This window comes from Alligator mississippiensis, chromosome 8 (genome assembly GCF_030867095.1).
Source record: "Alligator mississippiensis isolate rAllMis1 chromosome 8, rAllMis1, whole genome shotgun sequence".
Classification (NCBI taxonomy): domain Eukaryota; kingdom Metazoa; phylum Chordata; order Crocodylia; family Alligatoridae; genus Alligator; species Alligator mississippiensis.
This window is the reverse complement of record NC_081831.1, coordinates 45,798,764-45,813,318: the sequence shown is the minus strand read 5'-3', so window position 1 is coordinate 45,813,318 and position 14,555 is coordinate 45,798,764. Positions and strand designations below refer to the sequence as shown.

Here is a 14,555-nt window from a genome sequence, read left to right as displayed (position 1 = left end):
TGCCCACTTTGGCTTGGGTTCCTGCCTTGTTGCCTTCCATTGGGGTCTTTGCAGCTGAGCGGGTACAACCTGCCATTGTGGGGCCATATGAGGCAGCTCTTTGCTTCTGTGAGCTGTGTACTGCCCTGGTGAGGGTACCCCTTGTGTGCACGGCAGCAGTGAGGGTCACAACCCCATGCCACTGCCCCCACTGCAGCCACATGGGCAGGGGATGCCTTGCCACAGCAGCACAGAACTTGCCTGCAGCAAGGAGCTTCTCCAGGAGGCCCTGCTGTTCTCTGCAGTGCTGAGTTGCACTTCCTGGGTTGAGGAGGCCCCGGGGGAAGGCAGCAGGACGGGGAACCTGAGCCTGCAGCAGGAGCCCGCCCCCACTCCTGCCCTGTACACAGATCTGGGGGCACAGGTCCCCTGTACCCCCTGAGATTGCACACAGCAGCAGGGAGCTGGCCCTGCCTGAGCTTGTGGCAGGCAGGCAGGGGGGGGAGGGAGGGGGCAGCCAGGGCTCAGGCACAGCTGCAGGGGCAGGGGGAGTGAGGGGCACTGGCAGGGCTTGTGGGGGCTGTGGCTTGGGAGTAAGAGGCCTGGACCTGTGTCCTGGTGAGCTAAGGGAGCAGGGGGAGCTCTGGTTTTCCATGATAACAAACCCAAAATCAAATACCAAATTTTATAGGTATTCAGAATGTATTTTATTATTGTGATTGAGGCACTAGTAGGCTTCCAAATTGCTTTATAATTGAAATATATCAAGAAAACGTGTTCAGCTGATATCTCTCTCTCTCTCTGTCTCTCTGTCTCTCTCTTTATATATATATATATAGAGAGAGAGAGAGATCTCTCTCTCTCTCTCTCTATATATATATATAGATATATATTTAGTGGCCTTTAATTTTAATCACGGAGTTTGTCATTTTTTTATCACATATTACGGGGTTTTTTTGTTTGGTTTTTAAATCAGAGTTTGCAATTTTTTTGTTGGGGAAAACCCTGCTCTTAATACATCTCCACTAAGTAGTAGTCAGACCATAATTCTGGCATCCTTAATTTTTTGAGTGTTGCACTTTACAAGTTTTAATATCATCCTCAGTGTGCTTTTTGTCATGGGAAGTGGTCTTATTACTACATGGTAAGAAAGTTTAGCAATCAGTGGCAGTACCTTGATTTGTTAGTGTATAGAGACGCATGGCAATTTTATCATCATCAAAGGATGCTGCTGTAAGATGGTAAGATGCAACTATTAGATTTTTGTGATTCTGTAGCAATGAAAGTATGACAGAATTGCTTCAAATTTAATTCTGTTTCGTTCAAGGTAAAGTTAAAGTGATTTAGCTAGCTTGCATCTCTATAGATTCATGCAGACAGTTGCAACATAACATAGCTCCTCTCCCCTTTTGACATGGCTAAAATGTACATTTGCCCATATCTTTAGAAAATGTTTGAGGGTGTGACACATGAAACAGGTACTGTGTAATCAAAGATGTATATCATCTCTGTATTCTGCTGTGTTGAGAGTTTTACTTCCTTACAATCCTATTAATATATAGCTGATTAAACTGAAACTTTACAGAATAATAATTTGAAATAATTGATACCTTGGCCTTGTGTATCTGTGATTCCCTGGCCTTGGATGTAGCCAGGTGTGCTTATGAGATACTCTTGTGGTGCTTTCTCACTTTCCAACTGTCCGCCTGCCCCAAGCCCATCCCTGCTGTCTGACCACTGAGAAAAGATCAAGATGCTCAAAAGGTCACCTCCCTGACCTGTGGTGCCTTGTATATATTTGTCTCACCCAGGTCTTGCCACACTCTTGACTGATCATGTACGCAGCAAAGACGGATTTCCCCCTTTCCAAAAAGAGGCCCATTAACAATGACAATAAGTGAGTTAAAAAGATAACAAAAGCATTTGTTATTAAACCAAGAACAAGAAGAAGAAATCAGTAAACATCTGTTGAGAATAAGGGCAGATATATAAGAATAAACAAACAAAAAGAAATGATCACAGCAGTAATCTGTTGTTACCCTGTATCTTAAATCCAAAATGCAGTTTCTACCCAGCTCAGCAGGTTGGAAAGCAGTTTCTGTCCTTCACCTTTCTGCCAGGGACTCCTGTAGTTTCTCCTATTAGTCTGCTTTACTCAGCAGGCTGGTTGAAGGCCTACAGCCTCCCCTGTACCTGAAGACTACAGGCTACTTTCTCTTGAGGCCAGGCTTAAGTATAATTTCTTATCTGGCCATTTACATGTCACCCATCAGATTTTCAGGAAGACCATGCTATGTGTATATATTCTGCCCCCCCACACCCTAAAACTGCATGCATGTAATATAGCAGAAATATTTCCTGATTTAATGAAGATGAGAATATTTGCAACCTTCAGACATGGATATTGCTAATCCAGAACATCACTGATCCTAAATGTACTGTCTTTTAGGTTGCCCACTTTGAGAAATGTCCTTCCAGGTGGCGTTCTTTTGTGGTTTTTTTTTTTAAATGTAAATTTGTCGTTGTCTGGAAAGGCCGGTCTGGATGAACAGCTAAAGTTAGGTGTTAAATTTTATTGATTTACTTATTTCAAGTGTGAATATGTGAGAAATTTAAGTGTCTTGGTTAAAATACAGAGAGACACCAAAATTACATTCACGTTAAATACCACAATTCATGAACAGCTTAAATACAGTTTAGCACTACCTATATGTAGAGATGACACATTTTGTATCCTTAAAACACTCAAGAAAACATGTCCACGAAGCCCCTCTTCACCCAGGCTATAGTAGGGTTTGTGACAATACCCTATTTTTCAGATTATACCTTCATAATCTATATAAGGCATGCAGTAACTTTTTTATAAAAGTAATAGAATGGGACATGTTGAAGTTGAAATAGAAAGAGGCATTGTGGATTGACATTTCATTTCAAATAATATTTGGCTAGCTCTTTGATAGTCACTATACAAATGAGTATTGTATGAATCTAGTGGTAATGTAATAGACGTATTTTTCAGTTGTTTAGGCTCATACCTTTTTTGGGGGTGGGGGGGGAGGGGAAGAAAAAAGCACGATTGACTGAAACTGCGATTTACTGTCATCCAGCAAGACAACTAGGAAAATGCTCAACAGGACCCATATTCAAATGGGGCTCAGGGGGCGAAGCCCAGTTCGCAGCAGTAGCCGCCTCCACCACACACAGGTGGGGTGGGGGGGGCACGTGCCCCATGGGGCCTCCACCAGGGTGCGTACAGCAGCAGGATCCCCCTGTGCCCCTAGACAAGCCACCTGGGCTTGATCCTCCCATCACCCACCTAGCTGGGGCCCCACTGACCTTCTCTCTGCTCCTGCCTCTGTCCCACTCTGTCCCTCACTGTGGGGACCTTGATCTGGCCCCCGCCTCTTCCCTCCCCCACAGACTAACCTGCTGGGCTGGGGGGGAGAAGGGGGGGCGCACACACGCATGCATGTCTGTGTTCGGTCCCCTCCACCCCTCCAGCCTAAAATCGACTGCAAGTGGCTCTGCGATCGACCACTAGTCTAGCTCTGTACTCATTGGAATCACACCCTTCAAATAGTCGAAGTCTGCTATTAAATCCCCTCTCAGTCTTTTCTTCTCTAGATTAAATAAGAGAAGACTGTCTCCTTGCCACTTCCCCTCAGCCTTCCCTGATAAGCCATGTGCTTAGCCCCATAACCATTTTTGTTGCCCTCAGCTGGACTCTCTCCAGTTTATCCACATCCTTTCTGTGGTGGAGGGTCCAAAACTGGACACAGTACTTCAGATGTACCTCAGCACCTTCAGGTGCATCCCATCCAGCCCCATGGACTTGCGTACGTCCAGCTTTTCTAAGTAATCCCTAACTAGTTCTTTCACCACTGTTGGCTGCTTACCTCCTCCCCAAACTGTGCTGTCAGGTGCACTTGTCTGGGAGCTGAGGTGAAAAAGAAATTGAGTGATTTAGCCTTTTCCATATCCTCTCTTGCTAGGCTGCCTCTCCCCTTCAGTAAGGGCCCACACTGTCCTTGATCTTCCTCTTGTTGCTGATATACTTGTAGAAACTCTTCTTATTACCCTTCACAGCCTTGCTAGTTGGAACTCCAGCTGTGTTTTGGCCTTCCAGATTTCATCCTGGAATGCCTGAACAATGTTCTTATAATGACTCTATACTTACTAAATTCAACAAAAGAAAATCTAAGTCACTCGGAGTTAAAAAATGGCAAATTTTCTGATAAAAAATCACAGATTATCTTATTTAAAAACTCCCCAAAATCCACAATTAAAATGAAATGCCACCCCCCACACACACCCCACCCCCCTCGACACACTGTGTGTGTGTGTGTGTGTGTGTGTGTGTGTATCGAACACAATGTTTTATTGATATATTTATCATTTTGAAGCAATTTGGAAGCTTACCAGTGCCTCAATCAGTGTAATAAAATAAATTCTAAATACCTATACATTTTGGTGTTTGATTTGGGGTTTTTTATCATGGAAAACCAGAGCTCCCCCTGCCCCTTTTGTTCACCAGGACATGGGTCCAGCTGTGGCTGTGCTCTCCATACTGCTTTGTGGTGCTGAGCAGCCCTGATACATTGTTATAAAAGTAATAGAATTGGACATGTTGAAGTTGAAATAGACATTGTGGAGTGGGTACGCCTCACCCTGCACCACCTACAGCCCCCTGCCCTCCCCCAGTCCCGCCTGAAGGGGCCCCCAGGTGCCAGGACTATGGGGCCAGGGTCCACAGCCCCTGCTCCACACAGTAGCACCTGAGCCCTGGCTGCGAAGTGGAATATGAAGCCAAGGTCCCCCTCCCCTGCAGGTGGCATGGCCAGAATGGAACCTGGGGTGGGAGGCAGTGGTGGGTGCAGGCTGCCTGCTGCAGGCTCAGGCTCTCTGCCATGCTACCCTGCCCCTGGGGCTTCTGTGGCCCAGCATGTGGGACCCAGTGCAGAGGGCAGAGTGGGGCTGGGTGGGGAAGCTCCTTGTCACTGGAAGTCCGGTGCTGCCTTGGCGAGGTACCCTGGTCTGCCTGGCAGCAATGAGGGACACAGCTCCATGCCAACGGTCCTACTGTAGCTGGGTGGACAGGGGGTGCCTCACGAGGGGGCAGGGCTGCAGCCCCAAGGCATTTCCCCACCTGGCCCTGCTCTGCCTTCCATACTGGATCCTGCCTCCTTAGTGGTGGAGGCCCCAGGGGGAAGGCAGTGGGGTGGGAAGCCCAAGCCAGCAGTGGGAACCTGCCCTCACCCCATGCACAGATCTGTGGGGCATGTTTCCCCCCATTCCTTTCAGGCGTATATGCGCTGGCGGGGAGCTAGCCCCACTTGTCACGTGTACGAGCCATCTGTGGCCCTGTCCCACTCTCCGCCCGGGCTGTGCAGCCCTGCATTCTGGCCCCAGGCCCCAAGTCTCGCACACTGCCTTGCCGGCCAGGAGCCCTAGCCCTGTCCTGCCCAACTCTGTAGGGACCCCAGTCCTCCTTTCTCCCACCAGCCTTATCTGTGGGAGCTGCTCTGCCAGCTGCCTGGTGGACACGTGCATGCACACCTGTGCACAGGCACACTGCATCCACCTGCCTGACTACCCTGCTCCCGTTCCCCCAGCTCCTTGCAGGCTGGAACTCTGCCAGCCTGCAGAGACCTCTGCAAAAGTTTAAAATGCATGTGTTTGCATTAAAATGAGAAATTCACATTTTTCTCAGTTAAAAGGACAAACTACAGTTTTTTCCTGTTTTCCATGGATCAAACCCAGATCCCTGATCATTACTGTAGACTGAGGCGAGAAACAGCTCTATTCTCTTTTTGGAATTACCCATTTGTCTCTGGGCATCTGAATATTTGCCTTTAATACCTTGACAGTTTAATATCATAGGCTTGCTTTTAGGAATCTACTTAAAAATTTTTTTTAAGGGGGTTTAACCCCAGATGTGTATTGCCTCCTTTGCCTCTTTTTTTGTTTAGTTTTATTTTACATTTGATAGTTGTTAGCTAATTTTTAGCCAACTAATTCTTAGACATGTTAGTAATACTGAACAGTTTTACAGAGTTACAGAATACCATCAAAGTGTGCCTGTGTGTATGGTAGGACTTGCTCAAAAGTCACAAAGGAGGTATGGTGTGGAAGATGGACCGTGGGCTCTGTCACTTCATTTTTCAAAATTAAAAAGATAATGTCATGTCTGGTATTAGAAGACACTCTGGGGAGAGAAGTGTGATTAGCTTATTTCTTCTCTTGGAAGTTGTTTAATCCCTGTATTGTTAGTTGCTATTACTCTCTCTTTTTTTCTGCTGCATGTTACTATACACATTGTTTTTATTATATTGTAAGATACATTAATGCATATTATTCCATTATCAGACCTCAGTACTACAAAATAATTGAAGAATGCATTTCACAAATCGTACTGCACTGCAGTGGTATGGACCCAGATTTTATATGTAGAGGAAGATTGGATGTAGATTTTACTCACCTTATTGGTATGTAAATGTGAAATAATTTGTCATCTTGGCCTTTTATTCCTTAAAATATTCTGTTACAGTCTGTAAGATATTCTTTGCTTATGTCTGCTTTTGACATGCAAAATCCTCCTTATGTGGTATTGGGAACCTGTAACACTTTTTTTTTTCCAATTTCTGTGGGCCCTGTGCTAAGTTTTTAATCGTATTTTTTAAGTTTCTAATCGTATTTTTAAAGAGGTTGCAGAATTTAACTCTCCATAGATGTAGTTCACTAATTAAGGATGTACAGTTGATCTTAATTTGGTTCCTTTCTATATATACTTTGCTTACATGACTGCCTTCAGTTGCTGCAGTTCACAACATGACAAAGAAATTGGCACAAGTAAGTTAGCAGTTGCAAGACCCAAAATTTAGATTATCAAATCATTGGTTGGTTGGATGGATGGATGGATAGATATGTTAATGTCGAGTCTATCGCCGATAATAAGTTTCTAAGCTGGATATGCTAGTAAATAAACTTATTTATTTTGTACTTGCTATAATAAAATGAAAAGGTATACGGAAGTCTAATGTCAAGTTAAGCAGGTGTTGGGTGTGGGTTCACATGCTGCTTGTCTGGACGTGAGAAACACATAGGAAATGTGTGATCTGATTCAAAGAGGAGGAAGTAATTGAATCCTTCTGAACAAAAGTGGTAACTCAGGTGGCAGGTGTACACAGGGGATGAAGATAAATGGTTAACTTTGGATTCCTTTTTGGGTTCTGTTTAAATTGTGACTCTTTCTCTCAAATGTGAAGTATTTTCCCTTTTACCAAGGGTGTATACACAAATGAATGTTAAGGATGTTACAGAAAAATAATCAAGTGACTTTTCTTCTTTTGTAGCTCTTTATAGGTTTTTAGTCCAACTAATGCAATGTGTGTGTTTTCTGTTTAGCTTAGTGTATTTAAAAAGTCACATTTATCTTTTAGATTTGCAGTGAAAGATTATGCAGAAATCTAAGGATATTTTTTACAGTTCTGAGGTTTATCTCAAGGAGCAGTTTAAGGAAATTGCTAAGGTTTTAGACTCTAGAAATCCTTTTATAGGAGGAGTTCTTTTTAGGTTATTCACATTTAAAAAAAACAACCACCCCATGTTGATAATACTGTGAAGCAAACATGGGACTAAAATGTCTTGCATTTTTATTTTAGCTTAGCCCCTCGTTTGCTGAGTGATTTAAGCAAGATACTAACTAGGCTATGCATCAGTTTCCCTACCTGTAAAGTTGGGAGAACAGTGTTTACTTCTAAAGCGGGCTAACATATACTGATCAAAACTGCTGTACAGTAATATTACTCTAAGGTTTTACTGACTTAAACCTTTTCATATTTGTTTTTTAATGCTTTGAAAGGTCATCTTTAGTTGAAACAATAAAGCATCATTTTCTTTTTCAGAAGTAAAAGGGGGCTTTCAGAAGCACCATCCCCAGAAGAAATCCGTATGCTTATGCAAAAACACTTGATAGGCAAGGTTTTTATCTGGATTACAAGTCCAATAAAATATGCCAGATCAAGGAAAAACAAAGGTTGCTACACATGTGATCTGGTGTTTCTAGGACTGGACAAAAAAAGACCAAAGCATAGTGTACTTGATATCAGAGAATATTAGAACTTAAACTTACTGTAATATGCATGCACTTGGCTGAGGAGGAGCTAGAATCTTTGCGTGCCTATACACATGCCTGTACCCTGTTTCGATATGCTAATCAGTACACATTGGAGCAGACTTGATTGAGCTGCTAATGAATGCTGATTTATTTACACGCTCCAGCAGCCTCGGCTTTTCGTGTATTTGGCTTTTCATGTATTTCGTGTATTTGAAACATTTCGTGTTTCAAAATGGTGGCAGGGGCACTTTTAATTGAAGCTTATTCAACAAGCTTTAGTTAAAGCCTCTCAGGTACGCTGAATACACAAGATGGTGCGTGTGCTTTAATTAAAACACTGCCCCCCCCCACCTTCCACAGCACGTGTAAAGACACCCTTTAGAGCTAAACCTTTTCAAAATAACTAATTGCTTAACAGACACAAGGAAGCTATCAGTATTCAGGAAACCTTTTGTGGAAATTTTTTTTGGTAAGACCTGGAATGGAGAGTAAAAATATGCAGTTGAAACAGTTAAATGCAACTTTAAATATCTAAATGTTTGTGTGTTTACCATTTTTTAGCATTGCCTGTCTTAATCAACTGTGTCAGTAATTTTGTCTATTTTAGATGTGTGTGTAGATAAAGCAAAAGTGGAAGAAAGTGAACAGAAGGCAGCAGAATTTTCTAAAAAGGTAAGATTATATATCATTAATTTATAAAGAAATGGAAATCTATGCTAAGAACCTTAATCAAAATGCTTTATCTTATTTCTTTACATGACAGTAATTGATTTCTGATTATGTTCAATACTTGACATCGTTACTTCATACTTTGTAATACTATTGAAAGGGTTGATATTTATAGATCAGCTCTTGTGGTTTTAGTTGTTGACTTAAGTTATTTGCAGGTAACAAGAAAATTTACAACCATGAAGATTAACAGTAGTTTACCTAAACTCTTTGTATTATACTAATTCAGAAAATAGAATTTAAAGGCCTAGTTGTTCAACTATTTGAACAAGTATCAAGTAAACAATAAGACATACAAAAAAACTATACTTCTTGGTTCCACAATACCTTTTATTAGACAAAACTGGGAAATAGCAAGAAAATTGTCCTTTTCTTCAAGCTTTCAGGATCAATGATTTTAAACTTCATTGCAGAACAACAAGAAAAATTGTTGTTTTTTTTTTTACCTCCCTGCTTGCCATCTGACACCTCCAGGGAAGGAATTCTATCTGATCTACACATCAAAGAGCTACTCAGCGCAGCTTACAAAGACACTCTCATGGACCCAGAGGGACAGCCTTCCATCTTCAACTCCCTCTGTGCAAAAATGAAGTTTATTTCCTACCTATGGGGACTTTTACCATCCTGTACCATCTATTCTTTCCCTAAAGCCTGACAAAGGGACTTAGATCCCAAAATCTTGCAGAAAAGGACAATTTTCTTCCGATTTTCCAGTTGGTCTAATAAAAGGTATCATTTTGGAACCAAGAGTTCTAGTTTTTTTGTATATTGTCTTGTCTCAAACCAACACGGCTACCAAGTACACACAAGTAAACAATAACACATGCAGTGATTAAAATATAGCTTTGTTTGCCTCTATGTTTTCTTCTTCAGTATCTAAGAAAGTTCCCTAAATTCTAGGAGGTAGTTAACTATTGTTGCAAATTTCAGTGTTCTCAATTCCTTTGGAACAATATAACTTTCAGGCTTGTTTCTCTTGTGAAGTCTCCCTACCTTTATTCCTCCCTCTTTCCCTCTTGTCTTTCATGGTAAAAGTATAAGGATATTCGTTCTGTGACATAAACCTTTCATATGAATCTAAGTTGGGTTCTTTTCTTGTCAGTTTTTACATATCTGTTTAATTAACTGAACAAGATGTGTCTAACCATAAAACATTCTTTTTTCCAAGGTTCTGCTTATATAAGCTTAATTTAGAAGTTCAGTTTAAACTTTTAAATTGGTTTCAACAGGAAATTGATGAACATTTCAGCCCATTTTTATTCTTGACTCTGTTACTAGTCAGTACATACCTTTTGCGATCACAACAAAATGCCTACGTTTGTCTGTGAAAGAAAATATCTGTGAAGGTGTTCTAGTTCAGAACCCTATAACTACTAGGGCTGTGCAAAGCTTTGTTTGCTGATTCGATTCGGTGGCCGAATCTCTGAATCTGAATCGAATTAGGAGACCCTTTAATCTCGCTGAATTGAATTGGAACCCTCCGAATCGATTCGGAAAGATTCAACGATCCAGACATAGACACCGCTTTAAATCTTTTTTCTACATATCTCAAAGTACCAGGCGGCTCATGAATGCTGAGAAGATGGGACAGATGGAGCATCCCACAGGAGCACACGGGGGAGGGGGGGGGAGATCCTCGGCACATGTGACAGTAGACCCAGAAGTGTACCAGAGGCACTTCTGGTCCACTTCTGGGTCTGCCAGGGAGTGTGCTGGGGAACGCCCCCCCCCCCAATGTCTCCCCAGCTTGGCAGTTGGTGCCTCCTGGGTCTGGGGGGGCACTCGGGGTTCCCCCGCGGCTGATCGCTGAGCCAGATTTGCTGCCAAGTGCGTGGGGCTCCCCCCACGCTCCTGTCAGATGCTTCATCCGTCCGACCATTGCAGTATTCACGAGCTGCGCCTGGTATCTCGAGGTATGTAGAAAAAACATTTAAAGCTGTGTGTATGGCCGAATTGCTGATTCTCTGAATCAGCACTGAATCTTTGTATTCGGCTGAATTGAATTGGGACAGTGATCCGAATCAATGAATTGAATCACTGTCCCCGATTTGGGCTGAATCCTAATGCAAATTGAATATGGCCTGTTTTGCACACACCTAATACTAAAACATTTTTAAATGCTGTTTAAGCTGCCAGCATCATGGCATACAAGTGAACAGCAAGCTTTCAGTGACTGTTGTTTAGCTAGTCCTCTGGGCATCCTACACGTCACTGCTCTTTATCTTCTCCCCCTTCCTGACCCCCAACTCCTGCATGGCAGGTGGCTACTCTGGCTCACATCCAGAGCTCTGCTGTCCCAGCCTGGGTTACCTGGATTTTACCTAGTCCAAGTCACTCCAGGCTGATTTGGGCTGTTGGGGGGGGGAGGGTGGTCAGATGTGTAGAGAAGGTACCCCTACTTCTGAGTTCCTGGGTTGCTGCCCAGCGTCTCTGTAACTATTAAACAGTAGAAGGCACTAGTTAATTTCATTCATTGGCAGTTAAAGTAGAGAACTTAGGGTGCTCCCTGGAGCATCCAGCTACCAATGAAGAGAGAAGTAAGTGTCCAGGTAATGCCCTTTAACTAACTGGTACCCCTTTACCCCCACATCAGTCTGTGATGCACCGAACCCTGGCACATTTTGTCAAGAACTGAACTAAATTGAGTTGTTTGGGGAAAAGTATGTTTTTGAAGACACAAAGTCTGACAGTCCCAGAGCACCCAGAAGCGGGGTTCTAAGCAACCCCCTCTTTCCTCCCACCCACTCACACTTTTTTGCTCCCAGTCAGTGTACCACCACACAGATTTTGGTAAAGTGCGTTTGGATGGATGTGTTTTATTGATTTGCTCTTTATTGAACTCAGTGTTAGGAAGAAAGGGGATCAGGTAATTGCCATCATGGGGGAAGCTGATGTCATCATCTTTGTCCTCCTCCCCTGCTTAGGGAATAATGGGGAGCTGGGGCACTAGCCCAAGGGTAGGCAGCCCCAGACACAGGTGCCAGTGTGTGGCATGTGAAGGCATTTTGCTTGGCACATATGCCTCAGAACAGAAAGCTGGGAAGGGGTTGGGGCTGCACTGCCACAACAAGTATTGGGCCCCTCGCAGCTCCCCTACTGTCCCACCTCTGGCATGCCAACATCTTACAAGTTGAGGCTGTGGGTATTTTTGGCATTCTGCCCAAAAACATTGCTGAAAGACATGTTAGTCTGGGTATTCACTATCATCACCCCTTAGTGGCAGTTTGACAGCACTGCATTACCTAAAATGTGACTGATCTACTTAGAAGCCTTGGCAATATATGTGGGAACACATCCGAACTGGTTCCCAATCAGTGACATTCTTAGAATGTTATGTCTGTCTGTATGCTAAATATTACTATCTTGAATTATTTACATTTTTACCTTTATAGGTGGCATATATTGCTAAAATTGACAAGGAATCTTTTACTAAATATTATTGAAATATATATCCTTATTTCTTTATTAGGAATAAAGGAGTTGAAATGATTTATATGTCAGTAATATCTATTGAGTTGATTTCCCATTCATTTATTTAAAAAAAATAAAAAATCCCTTTTTTGCCATTTTGCTTTCTCAAAGTTGGTACATTCCACATGTCAAAGTTAGGCACATGGCATTTTCAGAGTACTTTCTGAATTTTTCAGAAACTCTTTCTGTGCACTGACCTCAAATTGTACAGAATGCAGGGTGCTGTAGCATTTCAGTCTTCTGTGAGGCATGATCTTTAGTAGCTACAGTCTACTTTGTCAAATATTATGAACAGCCTTGCAGAGAGAAATGGTACAAAACCAAAAATAGTAAAGTAATTTTCAGTTAGTATGTTACTGGATAATTAGAATGTGTCTGGTAGCGTTTCCCCTTTTTTTATTTATTTAAGCCTAAGTGCTGGATATATAATCTAGCCTTGAAATTTTAATGGCTGCTGTTCCACAATGTTGAGTACAGACAGCATACACCCATGGTCTGAATGCTAATCTCTTCTAAGAATCCTCTTTTACCCTAAAAAAGTCTCTTTTGGAACATGAAATACATCAGTTTCATAATTCCAGCGAGATGTGCTGGTATTTTTATTCACTTAGTTCTGCCCTTAATATTTTTCTAGATGTCATTTAAATCAGAACATTATAGATGCCTGAACTCTGGAGGAAATATAACTATTTGGATGCTTGTCTGTGTACAGAATTTCCTCTAGCATGATTTATAAATGAGATCTTGGGATATTTGTCGCAGATATTACATTTTATATTCTTATGTAAGGGGGGAGAAAGCTTTAAGGAATCCTCTCTAGGAAAGTTGATGTTTTTACACAAGCTGAAGTGGAGAAAAGTAAAATAATAATACCCCCTCCCCCCATGCATTAGAGTAGAAATTATTTTAGTACTAGGTTTAGAAAAGGGATGTATATCAAACTGGGCTTCCAAATCAGGCTTTATCATGTCTGCTTGAGGCACATCTTTCAGTAAATTTAGTAAATACTACATCATGAGTTTCAGACCTGCATCTTCAGAATATATTACATGCTATTCCTGCCAAATTTAATGGGTGTGGTAGTACATTGGTAGGACTAGTTAATGTCAAACCCTCAACTATGTCTGATTAGATGCTGAAGATTTTTTTTCTTGCTTCTTTTTATTCAGTCATACTCATGAACTTCTAGGATGTGGAACTTATTTGATTTTTCTCCTGAGAAACCTAATTTACACTTAAATGGCTTCACTATGCCATTTACCTGACAATGAACTTTTAAATAAATTTTATAATTTTAAGAGACAAGACTTTAGCTCTCCTCCTATTAAACTATGCTACCTACAGAAGTTACTACACTTGAAATGGTATTAAAGCATACTCTTACTATCTTCTATTTACTTACTGAGGTAATTTAAAATAACCATGGAAATACCCTTTGTAACAACTTAATATTTGCAGGATTAGATAATATAGTGCAAGTTTTAGCATCCCTATGTTACATATGAATATAAAGCATTATTGTGGTTTTAGACCACTTCTTAAGAAAGTGGGGAGGGAGACTGCATCAAATGCAAAATAGTTTACTAGTTTAAAACCGAGGTATTTGCAGTCAGAGACCCCAAGGGCATACTTTATTTTTAACAGTAGTTCGGAATACTTTGCTAAAGTTAAAATAGTACAAATAGTCTTTATAAATTGTTTAGTAAAATTGCTGAGTATAAGTTTTCAGGTTTACAATAACAATTTGTGATATAGCTGGATTTCAGTGACCACTATATGAATACCAAATGGCCAGAAGAGGTATCTTGCGTGTTGTTGCCAATTGGTCAATCATTGTAATGGCCCAAAAGTGCTTCTGTTACTATACAATGCAATAGATTTAAAACTTTCCTAGAACTACAGTATTTAGTGTGGGCATAAGTGAATCAGTGCTCTAATGTAATGGTGCTGGTATTGCAGTTTGATGAAGAATTCAGTGCTCGACAAGAGGCACAGACTGAGCTTCAGAAACGAGAGGAGAAAATAAAAGAACTGGAGATAGAAATCCAGCAGCTACGAACTCAGGTAATGAAAAAATGCATCTCATTGAGTTCCAAAGAAGAAAAATACTGTTGTAGTCTAAATGATGTTACCAAAATTTTTCATGGTATTCCTAAATTTTGTTACATATTTTCTCTTGATCTGATTTTTAACAACAGAGCATTACTTGCAAACATGTGGGGACAACTTCCAAAATAGCAATGAAGATAATATCTTATTT

General features: G+C 41.5%; 1 protein-coding gene across 2 annotated transcripts in view; it reads left to right on the top strand.

The window, feature by feature from the left end:
- DIAPH2 (diaphanous related formin 2) overlaps positions 1–14,555 on the top strand; it is an 840,428-nt gene that overhangs the window by 175,033 nt on the left and 650,840 nt on the right. For both annotated transcript variants that reach the window (XM_059732728.1, XM_059732729.1), the window contains exons 15-17: positions 6,346–6,464; positions 8,703–8,767; positions 14,255–14,359. In XM_059732728.1, coding sequence (XP_059588711.1) covers positions 6,346–6,464; positions 8,703–8,767; positions 14,255–14,359 — 289 coding nt within the window. The remainder of the gene's footprint in view (positions 1–6,345; positions 6,465–8,702; positions 8,768–14,254; positions 14,360–14,555) is intronic.